This window comes from Acanthochromis polyacanthus, chromosome 20 (genome assembly GCF_021347895.1).
Source record: "Acanthochromis polyacanthus isolate Apoly-LR-REF ecotype Palm Island chromosome 20, KAUST_Apoly_ChrSc, whole genome shotgun sequence".
In the NCBI taxonomy this organism is placed as follows: domain Eukaryota; kingdom Metazoa; phylum Chordata; class Actinopteri; family Pomacentridae; genus Acanthochromis; species Acanthochromis polyacanthus.
Genome location: NC_067132.1, coordinates 9,466,258 through 9,482,285, shown reverse-complemented (window position 1 = coordinate 9,482,285; position 16,028 = coordinate 9,466,258). Strand labels below are relative to the sequence as shown.

At 41.1% G+C, this 16,028-nt stretch overlaps 1 protein-coding gene across 2 annotated transcripts in view; it reads left to right on the top strand.

The window, feature by feature from the left end:
• LOC110951091 (partitioning defective 3 homolog) overlaps positions 1-16,028 on the top strand; it is a 400,033-nt gene that overhangs the window by 230,319 nt on the left and 153,686 nt on the right. For both annotated transcript variants that reach the window (XM_051940403.1, XM_051940404.1), the window contains exon 15: positions 11,066-11,210. In XM_051940403.1, coding sequence (XP_051796363.1) covers positions 11,066-11,210 — 145 coding nt within the window. The remainder of the gene's footprint in view (positions 1-11,065; positions 11,211-16,028) is intronic.

Genomic DNA, 16,028 nt, shown 5'->3' with positions numbered 1-16,028 from the left:
TCACTTCGCTTAGTCCTTTGGGCTAAAATAAGCTTGTCTTCGGTAGAGCACAGCAATGTGATGGTTCTTGTTGGTTGTGGCAAGCCTGGTTTGGTGGGTGTTTGAAAAAAACACATTTTCCTCAACTGAAAACGACCCTGTAGCACATGGATGCAAACATGAAGAGCCCTAACTGAAATGTGAAATGCTCTATGTGGCTCTCTTTGTGTGTCAGGAGTGTGTGACCGCCCAGAGTAGCCTCTTCACAGGCGCACACAAGCAAACGCATTACCTAGAAAAACACACGCACTTACACATATTGCCCAAGGTTTTTCCAGAGGTCCTTTTGCTTTCAGCAGAACCTGGGGCTTGATCCATTGCAAATGGATCCTCTCAGTGGCAAAGACAAGTGTTTTGGTGCGTGGGTTTAGACTGCTGATGGCCCATGATTAAGCCCATGTCTGAGGTGGAGAACCTGGTCTATTTTACTGCTATAAAGCGGTGACTACAAGGGGCCTTTGCCTTGGGTTAAAATGAGAATTTTCGCCAACCTTGGAATAACAAAAAATGAGAGAAAACCTTCAGCATGATTAAGGATGTATTCAAGTCTAACAAAGCAGTGGGGGGTCGATTTTTCATACAGCACAAACTTGGAAGGTCTTCATTTGCTTGATTCAAAATCTGATAAGTGTGGACACTTTACTGCCCTTATGTGACATTAGAAGAACCATTCTCAGTTGGTTGAAGAGAATTCTTTCAACTAGGTCACAGGATAACAATGATCTAAGTTTAAAAATAAAAATGACAAAATTTCTCCAATAGATTGAAGAATGTTTTGGAAATGAGTGCTAATACCAACAGTTTTAACACACTTTATGTGCAATCAGAGAGAAGACAGAGTCTGTCAGAAATAGTGTAATTCATAACATTTTGAATACAAGCACAGATACCAACAAACACACTCTGTATTCACATATTGTGTCCCAGAACCATTTTTTTTCTTTGCTCTGCTTCCAGAGATAGCCCCTGCTTGAAAAACTGCCATTCTGCCCCAGATAGTCAAGTGATATGATTGGTCATTGCCAATTTATTTGAAGCATTCTAATTGCATCGCTGCTTCAGAGGCTGTATAATTTCTCCTTCTATATCTGAGTTCTATTAATATATCGTCACATGTGTTTAAGCAATTAAATTCATGAAAAGTCATTTCAATTCCATTATTTTTTTTCAACCACACTTCCTGAACATTCTCTATCTTCCATGTTTTCAGCTCAGGGTCTGATCCTCCAGTTGCAAACCCAGAGTCTTGTGACTGAAGCAAATATTATGGTAATTTGACTGTTCAGCGTCATTATTCAATTTGTTCTCAAAGCGTCAACCTTCCACTTCTGATACTGCGCTAAAAAATTACAAGAAATTATTTAATTATTTGAATATTGACTCTAACGTGTCATTGTTTCATTACATGATTGTCACATTTCTCTATGACAATTTGAAGACACAGTCATGTATATGTTTCTTGGCCTCATGGCCACAGTAATGTTAATGATACAGTAATTATACGTAAGATGGAAGAGCCTGCAATTACAGTTTTCCATTTGCTTGAAGGCAGTTTCCTTGTGGGAAAAGAGAATACGCAACAGATTGTAGCACAAATGTATAACTTTGTAATAGGTTGAGGTGAGAGGTTTACTGCATACACTGCATGCAAAACAAACAGAGTGAGAGTTGCTATGACGATATACAGACATACTTCACAGTTTATTGGAATGTGATATTGAAAGCACTGTTTTGTTTATAGTTCGTTATCTGTCCTCATCTTGGTTGTGGCTAAAACTGAGAAATTGACCTTTGCAAAGGCTGAACAAAGACATCATCAGAACTAAGTACAAAGAATATTATTGTGAAACTACAGTAGCAGCTAATATATGGAGATTTAAGGTTTTATCATGCCAGTAAAATTAACTGGATTTTTTTGTCTGAGCAGGCATCAATTTGCCTCTCATTTTTAGCTTGTTTAAGGACTTTAACACAGTGGTAGATGCTTTATTTTTTTTCTATTTATTTTTTTCTGTCTTGCAACAGCCGTAGCAGTTCATGATATTACCAAGATACTTATCACACAAGCGTCTAAAAGCAGACAGGCTGATGATAAGCATGCTTGTGGCTCGGTTTCATTTCTCTGATTTGAAATTCAACACACGATGTGCGCTCACACCTCTCTGTGCATTTGTGATGTTATTTATGACGGAGATCTCCTGCAGACATCGACTATTTTTGACAGACTGGCAGTCTTGTGGTTTTTTTTGTTTTCCTTCTTGACAGCTCTACCACATCTTGCCAATGAAGCTCCGCATTAATCACAGCTACAGAAACATATTTCCACCAAGATGCTTCACCACAAAACATTTCTTGTTTTTCCTGTCTGCGTTTGCTCATTCTGCATATCTGCACATTGTGTTGAATTTCACAGTGTACTATTTTTACATTGAGAAGATCCACCACAGAGTTTAATGATAATTCATAAGATGGAGCTTCTCCCTGAGGAAGGCATTGCTATTATTTGAGTTCTTCACTTTACCAGCGATCCCCTCCCATTGGTTTGATTTCATTTATTGAAGTAAAGACATTTCTAACTTTCGCTTTCTTTTTGTGCTTGTCTCAGCAGAGCTTTCTGTCAAGACCGCCTGAAGTCATAAATGTAAAGCTTTTATGTAAAGCATTCCCCTTCTTTTGACCACTTGAAAGACTTTCCAGTCCAGCAACCCCAATTATGTAAATACCATGTGGGACAAGAAACCACCACAAAGTGGCCCTGAGCATTTAGTCACCTGAGAAACATGTTTCTGGTTTCCTGTTTTCTCATTTTCTTAAGCCACTGACATAGTACCACATTATAGAAATATCCACTGGTGTCTGCAATTCCTCAGCAAATGAACCACTAGTGATGCCAACATTTACTACACTGCTGAAGTTTTGATGTTCATGACAGCTAATCAGCATCAGTGCTTTAAATTGGAGGAATGTGACATGCTTCTAACAGCATGAGGCCTAATGATGACTGGGCAGAAGAGGAGTGAGATTGGGGGTTGAGTTAATTCAAGGCAATTGATATCACTGATCACTACTTTTCATAAAACAGACACGTTGCTTTTGATTTTTGAAGTAGCCTATTATGTTAAATAAGGGCATGGACAAATTGGAAACCTTGTTCTGTGAACATGATGTGACTTACCAAAACGCTCTCTTTTTTCAGCAGTGCAGAGGATAATTTCTAAGAAGTGTTGTGATTTATCAAAAAACGTCATCTATCAAAAGAAGGGTTGCTCTGTCTTCTTCTATGGAGCACATTCAGTCTCATTAAATAAGCGACACGTGGTGCAACCAGACACTGGTCTACACTGTTCTTGGAGGTCAACTTGTATCTGTTTGAAGTTTTCTGTGGTACTTTTTCCACTATTCCAACTATCCCTCTATTCAATCTGAGTCAATCTTCCACTTATGGTCAGATCCACAGAGTTCTGGTGTGAGCCCATGGACCTAAAGCGTCCTGATGATATTAGCAGCTGCCGTCATGTAAACCTGAAGTTGCTTATAGAAAGTAATGTAGTATTTGTCTTTGCTCTGTTTGTTTAAACAAGCAAAAAGGACGATTGAAAACTAAAAACACCTGTTATACTTGCATACATGAATCAGCTGCTTGAGATGTCGCAAATTTCTCATTTGCGTGTGCACCAGGAAAACTAACTCAGTGTTTGCTACCCAAATAGGCTGTGTACTGAGCCTTTACAAGATACCATTGAAATAGGTGTAATTGTAGTAGTTCCAGCTCATTTTTCATCAACAGTGCTCAAATACAGTGGGAAGTTCCAAATTCCCCCAATATTCTGATCTGTCACCCACTTTGCATTTAGCAACACACTCTGGCTCCTGGCTATTCCAAAACACTTGACACACCTCAGAAATAATCGTCTCCCCTCTGCTCTAGTCCAATCTGTGACTAGCTGTTATATGCTGCAAAAAAGACATTTATCTTCATTTGATATAATGGCCATTGAAACCACATATGTATGCAGATTGTTTTGTGTGCAGCATGAATGGAACAGCGTCTGCTCTCTGCACTCAACTGCATTGGTCAGAGCACATGAATGCACAAACTATGAATTGGACTTGAGGGTCTGAACCCTTTGCATAGGATAGGATTCCCAACAAATATGACCTCTTCTCAGAGTTTGTTGTTTACTGTGACTGTTAGCTTTGTTATAATGACCAGCTACACACAATAGGTTGTGCCCTTCTGTTTTACAACTGCACTGGACAAGGCAAGTTGAAACAGTTTCATTATTGATGAGAGGCAGTAGGGGTACAGGATGAAGATAAACACAGCAGTGACTTTATTTCTTGCTTTCACCTTAGTGTTGTTGCATCATCAAGACTCCACACGTTAGCTCATATAAAAGCATATTCTGTATGACAGAATATCAAAGTTGTCTCCTCAGCATGCCAATAGCTGTTTGTAATCCATTCTATAATGTTGCTGTTAGTCACTTAGACGAGGCTTATGCAAAGAGACAAGAGGGAAGGAAGTGGCTGGCCCTAACAAAAGAAGCTCACTAGTATGAGAGAAAGGCTGATCGATCGAACCTTGCGAAAGCTATCAATCAGAGACCCGGCCTAGTAAATTATGGTTTTATTAGTATTGAGCTGACCACTGCTGGAGAGACCTGAAAACACTGAGATGCTACCCTACAACAGAGGCAAGAGAAAGGGAAGGAAATATGTTTTGACCCCCCTCCTCCCAACTTAATATGGACTGATTTGCGACCAGTTAGATCATGACATGTAGAAACTACAGCTCCCCTGTTGTCATAGCAAATAGGAGTGATTTATGGAATGGGATAACGGGGGTTCAGAGAGCAGTGCAGTCTGGGAAATGCAGTTTGCAATGACGCAGTGACTAAATTGAGGAAAGTAGATCGCAGAGCAGCAGAAATGCAATTCCAGCGCTGCCGGGTCCTCATTCCCAACCGGCTCTCTAAGGACTAACTCATTTAGGAGCGGCAGGGGAAACTCAATAGGACCAATTGAGAGAATAATATATTGAATCTAGTGGTTGAGTGGGCTGCATCGGCACGGTGGAAGACTGTGGAGGTGAAGTGTGTGCTTCGTGTCTGAAAACCCAAGTCTTGTTAAACAACATACGCATGTGTATGCGAATAGATAAACGGATGCCTTTCACTACACAGCAAGGTTTGTGGCCTTTACAAGTTGGGTATATGTGGCACTTTTAAACTATTGTTGAACTTGGCATGAATTTGTTCAATGTGAACACGTAATTATTCACTGTAGAAAAAATCACAAATAAAAAAGAAATTCTGGGCGCCCAGATAGCTCATCTGGTTGAGTGGGCGACCCATGAACCAGGGCTATAGTTCCCTACGCAGCGCCCTGGGTTTGATACCTGCTCCTGGCCCTTTACTACATGTCTTTTCCCCATTTTCCTGTCTGCCTCTTCACTGACCTATCAAATAAAGGCAAAAAAAACTAAAAAAAAGAAATTCTTCGTGAGTAAAACAAATAAAAAATCTATCAGAAGGCATTAGGTTGGGCTACAGTGGTTCGGTGGTCAGCACCATCGCCTTACAGCTAGAGGATCCCCAGTTCACTTCCCAGCCATGGAATCTTTCTGTGCGGAGCTTTTCATGTTCTCTCTGAGCATGCGTGGGTTTTCTCCAGGTACTCTGGCTTCTTCCTACAGTCCAAAAACATGTGCGGCGGCATACGCGACGTTAAGTCTCCTTGGACAAACTTCCCAAAATGCATTGCTAGAGACTTTTCAGGGATTTTGAGTCATTCTGTGCTGCAGAAGGGTTATTGCATTAAAATTTTTAATAAAATTAATCAGAATTATGGATTAATTCACATTAACATGTTAATTTTGAAATATTTTATTGAAAAAAAATATCAAAATTACTCATATACAAGGGTATCATTAACATCAACGTTGTGTGGAAACTCGTCCACTGTAGCATAAAGGGCAGGATGAAAGAGGTTAATGTGTTACAATGTAATGAAGTATTTGGCAGAATTTAAATAACAGCAGTACTTAGCTCCATTGGTTATTAGCTAGTGTTTGTAACTAATGTACATACCTAGCACAGTCCAGTTAGCTTGACATGAATTTTGTTATCCCACCCATCCTTAAGCTGATAAGCCCATAAGGACCCCTCCACAGATATCCACATATAGCCAGCATGTGTTCAGCATGTATTTTGCATATTCTTCTATTCTTCTCTGACTGCAGACATTTTTTTCCTGACCGTTTTTTTTTCGTTTTCTAGCACAGCCACATAATACTACACTTGAGGAAGTTGTTCATTTTCTGCTGCATTTGTTTTACAAGCACAGAATTACTTTGTTTTTGTTCTTCTTCTTTAACATGGTACATGTTATTGAATCTGGTTTAATACAACATTGATGCCCAAGCTGGCAAGACTGATTGGCATTGTGGTCCTGATCTGCTTGCTAAAAAATATCCTTAGTGCACCAGTGAAGCACAAAACAGGTTCTGTTAGCATGGAAATCAAAAAAAAAAAAGCCAGATAGTCGGTAGCATTGCATCAGAAGACACTTGCATAAAGTTGTGCTTTCCAAAGCTTTTTCCTGTATTGCTGCTGTATGACTTTTAAATCTCTGTAGCTCGATAGGTAGTGCCCCGCTAAAGCATCATGTTCTATTCAAAGTGGATAGCAGTCGTTCCAGCTTTTTAATTGTTGGCTTCATCTGCTCATGACTTTTGTTGCACACAGTCTCTTGCAGTGTAGAAGGAGATGAGTGATAGGGTCTGGTGTGGGCCAAGATTTTGATAATCTTTCATGTCAGCGTTACCAAGAAGAGACATTTATGATGTCTTTAGTTAGTTACACAGCAGTAGTGCAACAGTTAACGCTGAGCTGGAGTTATACTCACATATCCTGTAGTTGTGCTGACTTCCTCTCTTGATCATGTTTTGGTGAAATTGAAGTTTTGCTAAGAACTCCTAAAAGACCTGGGAGCCCACTTTCGGAAGCACTGGCATTAGGTGAGGCTCTGGGTGGATGTGAGAAGCTAATGAAAGTGGGGTATCCAGCCAGCAGAGAGGTGAGTTGTGCCTGGGGCAGGATGCAGCAGCTTAAGGATTGTAATTACAGCATTATGGTTGAGGTTGACTGGATTAGGGCCACGGCAACAGGCTGAGTCCAGGATAGAAGGCCAGGAAATGGCCATGGACTAGACATTATTAGCCTTAGTTGACAGCTTAAGACCATGGCTGTCAACACACCGCTTCTTCTTCCTGACTGTGTACTCAAGGTCAGGCAGATGTTGATGCACGGGCAAGAACACATTTGTGCATGACTCTGCACTTACCACGAATGTATGTAAACACATCCAATCAAACACATACACGTGAATACAGTTTGCACATGCGCACATTTACACTGTGTTCTCACAAAGACAAACACAAACATCACCTTGAACACACAAACACACAGGCATGTTTAGTGAGTCCAACGGGAGCTGAGCAGCAGCTGATCTTGACTGGGCTTAGTGTAAGTCACAGTGCTCTGCCCTCTCCCTCAGTCAACAGGATAATCCACTCTGAAAATGACTAGATTAAGACAGATTAAATTCATGATGAGGTGATGAAAACTGGAGGTAAGGAAGGACTAAAATCTCACCAAAACACTAAGAGACTTAAAGGAACAAGTCCACTTTTGGACAGCTAAGCTCCTTGATCAACTTGCTGTTGTTGGACTGAAACATTCCCAGCTGGCACACTGTGACAGCACATAGCAGTTTCTTTTTCTCTTGGGTTGTTGGGTTTATGGTTAGCCCTTTTACTATTGTGTTTTAAACTGTACTTGTCATTAATGTTTGTTCTGCTCAAATGATCATTTATTAACCTGCTGCCTCAATGAGATGCACATGTATTCATTCTTGGGTTTCAAAACATTTTCTTCAACAAAGAAGGCATATGTTGACAATTGAGTCTTTGAAGGTGGAACATATTAAGATTCCTGAGGTGATTCACTGTCAGCACAGCACATGTCTCAAACATGTTGTTGTAATATGGGTTGGTATTCTCAAACGTCAGTGCTTTAAGGTGGGAAAGTGACAGTTTGTTACTTCCAGCTGTTTGAAGGAGTCTTTCCTCTGAGTTTGTTACATACCTGCAGCGTCAGACAGCAGCAGGATCAGTCCAAGCATCTCCAAAGCAGTAGCTTCATTAATTAATTACAATTTAAATCAACATGTAGACAAAATCAGGATCTACTGGCAAGTTATGCAGTAACTTTTTTTCCACTTGAATTGTCATAGATCCACAGTCTATCACCTGCAGTTTAATCATTTGTTTCATAGTTCTGAGCTCCATCACAGCTGTTTGGAGATTTTATGGTACTGTTAGTAAAATAGTAGTTAGATGATCGTCACATATTTGGGAAGCTATAGATAAACTGAGCAATTGATCATTTGGAAGCCTTGATAATTCTATTGTTAGTTTACAGTTTGGTTAGTTTAGTTTAGCTTAACCTCACTTGATGACAAATTTCATAATGTGGCGGTCTCCGTCACTGTAGTGGGCATGTCTGAGTGAAGCCTTGCAGAACACTAATGTCTAAATGGAAAATGTTGATACTTTAACAGATTGATGAAGCAGCAGTGTAACGTAACCCCGGTCTAAAAAAGAGCTTCATTCACTGACTTCAGTTACACACGTATATATATTTATATCCATCCTTGCACATCTAAAGACATTGCCTTGGAAACGGCATTTGTCAACAATTGAATATGACGTGACAGCAGAGTGCACAAATTTTACATAAAAAACAAAGCAGCTTTTCTTTAAACTTTCACCAGTCAGAAAACATTCATGAATCTGTAAACAGAGTCAGAGTGTGCTAAAGCATTAGCATGCACAGGAGCAGACTTAATTAATACTGAATACACAAAGATTAGGTTGCTGCAATTTTGGCCCTGTGTTATGTTGACTTCAATGTCTGTTTGCCTTAGAAGACAGTGATTTGTCATCAAATAAACCTGTTCAGCTTTTACAGACAGAGGTAGACACTGACATAGTCGTCTTTCTGAGATCCTTTCCTCCTTAACACATTCTATACATAGTTTTCATACATTTGGTTTTTGGGTGCTTTCTCTCTGTTCCATTCTGTCCACACATCTGTTACCCAAACCCTTCCATCGTACCTCTTTTCAGCTCATGACAAGTCTCCGCTAGATCTAACACAGATTAAAAAGTGCAGAGAGTGATTGAATAAAGGAGGAAAAAGCGAGTAAAATAAATCTTCATTTCAACAATTTGAACCTTATTGAGTCTGAATCATCCAGGGACGTGCGTTTTATTAAAAGGCTGCCAGTGGCTGTGGCTCTGATTGTAATTGCGTTGACCCAGCCCTCCATTTCACAGACACTCACACACAGCCTCTCTCCCTCCTCGCTCTTATCAACACACTGTCCCGATAAAGTCTTGTGCTCTCAACCTCATTAAACCTCTCATTTATATTAAACAGCTGATAAGTCCCTCTATCCTGGTATGCGTCTCCCAGCACATACAACTCCCGCAAGGAGGCGACTTGTCAGCCCCCACAGTACGCTGGGGCCTCAGCTCCCACAGTACCGCAGCTCTCCTCTTCATGTGTAATTCCCTTCATTTTTTTCCCAAAATTTTCCGACCACCTCCTCTCTTTCTCTGTCTTCCTCTCTATCCTGCTCCCTTGTCTTCCTGCTTCTGTCATTGCCTGATTTTTGTTTTATTTTTTTTCTCCCTTTTGGCCGGAAGCCAGCAGAGTGTTGTGAGACATCAACATTGACCAGGGCCTCCTGGTTTAAAGCATGCTTGAGGTACAGAGTTGAACTACGCTGAACTATCTTGCTGTGAGGGAGCTATCTGTAATAGGTCCTATACAGGGAGATCTTCTCCAGTGCATTCTGCAGGTTGCCCACAGGCTGCTATGAAGCATTGTGGGGAATAAGGCCAAGGCCGAAGTTTTAATTCTCCACACGTGGATGTGAGAGTTTTTTCTTCTCTGCTTCCTGACTCTTGTTTTGGCACCTGCATTGTCTCTATTATATAATACCACATTTGATAGACTGTTGGCTGTTGAAAGCTGGACACACTATCTTGGCCCAGTGGTCCCTGACCTAAAGACTAACCACTGACCATGTCCCCTTTTCAAGAGTGGCATGTGCACTGAGTGTACAGTGGGCTCAATAGCCAGCAGTGCGGCACATCGACGACGTGGCAAATGTCACTGGTCCATTTACTGGGGTTCATTGTTAGAGACAGCTGTCTATTGGCCTATGGGAAATCCATGGAGCTTTATCCAGCTCAGACTACTGCAGGGCCCGTTTCACACTGCTGAACCAGAAAATACCGACGTAAGCTGAGATGGATACCGAAGCTCTGGTTCCATGTTTCTGGAGTATTGACGGCACCACATTAGAAGCTACATGACGTATACACAGTTCTTCCTTTCTCCATGAAAATGTTTCCTCTTGTTCATAAAGCTCAAAGCAGTGCACTGCAGAAATGATTACTATTTACTGGTTACTTTAAAACTGTAGCATAACTCAAATAAAATAGCATGTAACATTTTCAAAGAGTAATCTTCCAATTTGAGACTTGACCTAAAAATCTCAACATAGAAAGTGAATAGCATTGATCATCTTGTTACAAAGCAATCTCCTATTCGTAAGGTGGTGGCATTAATGTGGATCTTACTCTGGCACATACAAACATTTCTCGAGACCAAGCACACCCTCCCATATCAAAGGCATTCCCTTATCACAGTGGCCTCCCCCAGCAGGTTACTGTGTCCTGCCACACTCCGTAAATGGCTCTGGAACACCTTATTTTCTTAAAACATGACAAAGATAATATATCTTTTTTTGTGTGTGGTCTAAATGTTCAGACAAAATGCATTTTTTTATATCTCTAATTTAAAATGCACATTTCTTCATATTTCCATATTTAGATTTAGCATTCAAGGAACATATTTTAAGACAACATTTCTCTACCTTTCTCCATTAGGAAGCCCTTGGCAGCCCTCCGTTGGAGCATCCTGTTAACTCACTTGTTGACAGCAATGAACGCCGGATCTCCCATTCTCTTTATGAAACCACTGAGAGCTTGGACAACATTTCCACACCACGAGCTAATGCCATTGGACGGATTGGTAAGTTTATTATATAAAGATCTTTTTTCATTCTGTCTTTTTCCACCTTTGTGTTTTTGTGTCAATTGCTACTCCACAAAATGACTCCATAAATTGGATTTTTTTGGCCTATCTTTCCCTATTCACCTTGATGGGAAGTGTGGTTGACCTGCTAACCTCATCCACACTGAATATATTTTCCTCATGAACTGGTGCTGTCTGTAATCTGACATTCCCAGATCAATTTTAACATTAACCTCAGCCCCTCTGAAATGCATCTGCTTGCTACTTCCTTCAAAGCCCCAACCAGCATCACCTTCAAAGGCTCATCCCCCCTCATCACATTCCAAGATACGCTATTTCACTATTCAAACCTCTCAGGGATTACCGTCAGCCCCAATCCTCCCCACCTTCATTCCACTCCCGACTGGTTTCACATGGGTCAATTCCCATTCTACCCAGTTGACATCAGCCGGCTGAGATCTCGGCTCTTCAGGTGTATTAGAATTGGCAATTCAATCCTCGGCTAGTCACTGCTGTCATCTCGGCATTGATGGCCCTTTCACATATGCATGCAGACAGAAGCTGAAGGTGATTGCATCAGTGTGGGGAGAGCATGTTTGTGGGGAATGATGCAGTGTAGTCAAACGTATCCACACTTCTTTTCTCAAGACACACTATAGGTTTATATACAGCTGTTGGACATTATTTGGTCTTAATCCTTTCTTCTTTCTTACACATCTGCTATTTGTCCTTCTTTATCTCTCTTCTTCCTCCACTTTTATACTAGTTATTTTCCTTCTTTTCACCACTTTTCATTCTCTACCAACTCATCTGTTTCCTAATGACTCCCTGTCTTCAGTGTTTCTCCTTTCTCACCTCTCACCCTGTCACCCTTCCACCTTCGCATTCTGCAAAGTAAATTTCTGATCCATCAGTGATCTACACTTTCTCCCTTCCTGCCCTTCTCCCATCCGTTCTCCTGTTTCTTTTCTATAACCTCTTCACCATCTCCCCCAAGAGCAGTGCCACTCTGCCACTGATCATAGAAGATCAGAGACTGTGTCAGAGGCATCTGATGGTTAATTAAGCCTCCAGATCAATAGGGCTTGCCCCTGACACTCTCGCTCCCCCTGTTTCCCTCTCTCTCCCTCCCCCCTTCTCTTTTTCACTCTTTTATCCAGTTTTTCTCCTCCACCCCAACTCAAATGTTTTCAAATTGGTTGGGTTTTCCTCTCAGTTTGGCTTATTTATTCCGCTGGCTTTTCCGATGCAGGCTTTCCAGAACGCTGCTCTGATCATGAGCGGCAACTGTGGGCGCACTGATGGAAAAGTTTTTTGCTATTGAAACTTCAAGGGCGCCGAGCTCTCGTCTCATCCTGCAAAGTAGGAGTCGAATGAGCCAAGTGGAAAAGTTTTAGAGGTGGGGGCGGAGTGGGTGCTAAAGCAGTAAGTTATCACAGCCGAAGCTCAGCGGAGTCTCAGATCTTTGACTCGGCTTGTCTGAGTGCAAGAAAATGTCAGCTTCTTTTCTTCTGTGTCTTGAGGCTGTCTCTGAGTCATGCGCTCATTAACCTGCGCCTACTCTCTGTGACAGGTCTTCATCTTTTAAACTGACACAATTCTGTTATTTAAATGTCTAATGCAGTGACAGCTGACTTTATATCCACTGCTGCAACACAACACTGCCGCACTGAGGTGGAATGCAGCACCTGAGATGCAGAAGCTGGAATGTCAAATGTTGATCCTGTTCATTGCACAACATCGCAAAGATTTGAACATGTCTTAGGGTCCTTTATTTTATGCTCCCAAGTTATTGAACCAATTTCTCATTCCTCTACGACCTATGAAGACAGTGTTATTCTCTTTTGTGAATGTTTGTGTCCCATCTTGTTTCCAAAAAGCTGTCATACACCTGCTGAAAATGTCTCAACTCCTCTCTTCCTTGGTCACACTCATCTTTGACAAATTTCTGCCAGGTTTTAGGACATAATACCACAGAATCAGCTTTTGATGGGGACAGATGATTGGACACCTGTCAACTGCCGTGGACACCTGCTTTTGTTTTGAAGGCATGTTGCTGCGTGTTGCATGTCCCTTCAGACTTAGAACTGATAATGTCCTCTTCCTCTGCACAGATGTCTTTGCAGTAACACAAGGCTTCACATTTCCCCTAGATATGATTTTTTGATGTATATTTAATGAAAACATAATCATCTGGCTGCATCTCCTACTAACTTCTTATGACTTATGCTATTTTATCTCTCTTCTGAGTTGTAGCTTAGGATGTAAAATCCTGGATGGCAAAAAGTTTCCTTCAGCTAAACCACAATAATGCAGTGATTAGCCTGACATAAACGGACTGCTTCCAGGACAGGTGTGCGCCAGAATATATATTTTTCATGTCTACTCCTGCAGAGCATGTACAGTGTAGAGATGCAGTTAGACAAGACAGCGGGCTTTCATTTTGTGATTGTTGTGTCTTCAGTTTTCTGGACCCAGCACAGTATGGACATCTTAACATTTGGACAGTGGACTGCATCAGGAATAAAATGAATTCACTGATGCTAGTAAAGTAAATGCAGACAGGGACAGGGTGATCATATATACTGCAATTTAAATTCACAGTTAGCGTAGAAAATAAAAATAGAAGATTGGCCTATTTTTACATGTGCGGTGTGGATGTTTGTGGTGCATACACACCACTTAGGCCTTATACATTCAGTGCCCATGAGTATGTGATGGTCAGCTAGGAGTGGCATGATGTAAATTGCATCATTACACATTTGATTCTGTTTTAAAATTTGAGGAAACAAACGAACTCCATTTTCTGAATCTAGAATTCATTTGACATCTATTTTGTTTGTATAATTACCTTATTAATTTGTAACTATCAAAAGAAACAGCAGAAGAAATTGTTTTTCTTTTCAATGTTCTGTGTTTTGTAGCCATGACCTGGTGGCTCACTAACTATACATATATTGACAGATCTACTATATGACTTTTGTCAACAGTCACAATATCTACACTGAAGGCAAATGCTATAAATATTTCTGACACTTCCAACACATTTATATGTATCTGTCATGCAGGCTGTTATTTATGAAAGCCTGTGTAGTGCACATACCTACTTTATTTTGAATTAGGCATGATATTGTCAAAATATCCCTTGTTAAATTGTCTCACATTGTGAAATGTACTTATCAGTGGAGATGGTGAATGTCTGCAGACCAGACAGAGAGTAGCTGCTTCCACTCTATCTTCTTCTATATGTTATTTCAGATGGGCTCAGACATATTGTCTGGTGCGTAAGATGTGACAGTTGTGTTTAGAGGACAGATGTTGAGAACGACTCTGCAAGGTCAGGAAGCACACAGCCGCCAGGGCTTGACTGACAGCTTGATGTGGAGTGTATCTAGACCTGCTAAATTACTGAATCATGAAGGCCAGACGTGTGGCGTTTGGGATACAGCAGTGCACACTTTCATCAGGTACACATAGTTGCATGCACACAGCCTCTACATCAGGTTATACATAGTTTCCACTGATGTGAGTCGTACAATCCTCTTCAGACTAAACAGTGATCGCTGACAAAACTCAGAGGCATTTTATCTCTTAAAAGACAACAGAGGAACTCTCTAACCAAATCAGGCCCTCTCCTCTGCTGCTCTGCTGCATTATACTGCCTGTACTGCTATAAATGAACCAAGACACTGAGGTAAATGGGATGGAATGGCTGTGCTGCTCAAGAATTAAGACCTGACTATGATTGCGAGTTATTGCAGATGGCAGCAAGTCAATACAGTGAAATTGTAAACTCCATTTTTCTACCAAGCCATGAGTGTCTATTTACTGTAAGAAAAATAATAAATAAATAAAGCAAATAACTGTGATGTCCTATGGATGCCTTATCTCACCTTACCCTGATATTGATCACAAACTGGACTGTATTGTCTGCTCCCACCAGTCACATGTAGTTTTTAGCCTTTTTTCTTCTGAAACAGCGGGAATAGGTAATTTTCTGAAATGGTACAATTCCATGAATTACAGAAATTTTAATTCCCATGGCAACAGCAAAGAAAAGCTCGAAATGACACAGGAGACAGGTGCTATTAAGCTGCCATCATATTGATTGTAAGGACACTTTGCCTTGATCTTATTGCAGTATTTTGGGCTGTCATTCAGAACTATCTCCTGTGTGTGTAATTCAGCTAATCAATAGTTAGAGGTAATCCCATTCTCTGTTTGCTTCAGTAAGTCATGCAGTGCTGTGATGTTGTCAGCTTTAGCTTCACACATGCACACACCATGCATCATAGCATCATGGCCACAGGCTGAATCTGCAGCTAGCAGGTGGTGAACATACAGTCTGCTCTGCTGGACTCCGTGCTGAAATTAAATGAGCTCCTGACACTTTTTCCCTCTTTCCCTGCTTCCCCTCTATCCATGCCCTCCGTTTGCCCTCTGGAGGTGAAGGGATAGAGAATAAGCTCAGAAGCTTTCTTACTCAAAGAAGGAACAACAGAGAGTATGAGAGAAAGAAAGACGAAAAGCCAAATTGAAGGGGAAGAAAAGATGGAACTGAGTGAGCTCTCCTCCGTGTTCTCACTGTGACAGTGACAGCCAGGGTTTGACGCAAAGGTCGTTAGCATCACACCCGGCTTTGCCTTCCGTCTAATTGAAAATTACTGCTGGGTGCGGGGTCCACATGCTGGGGTGAAAATTGAGGCCCGTGGAACAGCACTGTCAGTGGATGTGTCAGTTTGACCAAGTCAGAATGCACACCTTGGGCTGGCACCAAAGTAAAGTAAGGGGTGGACGGCTAGGATGGAGGTGGGA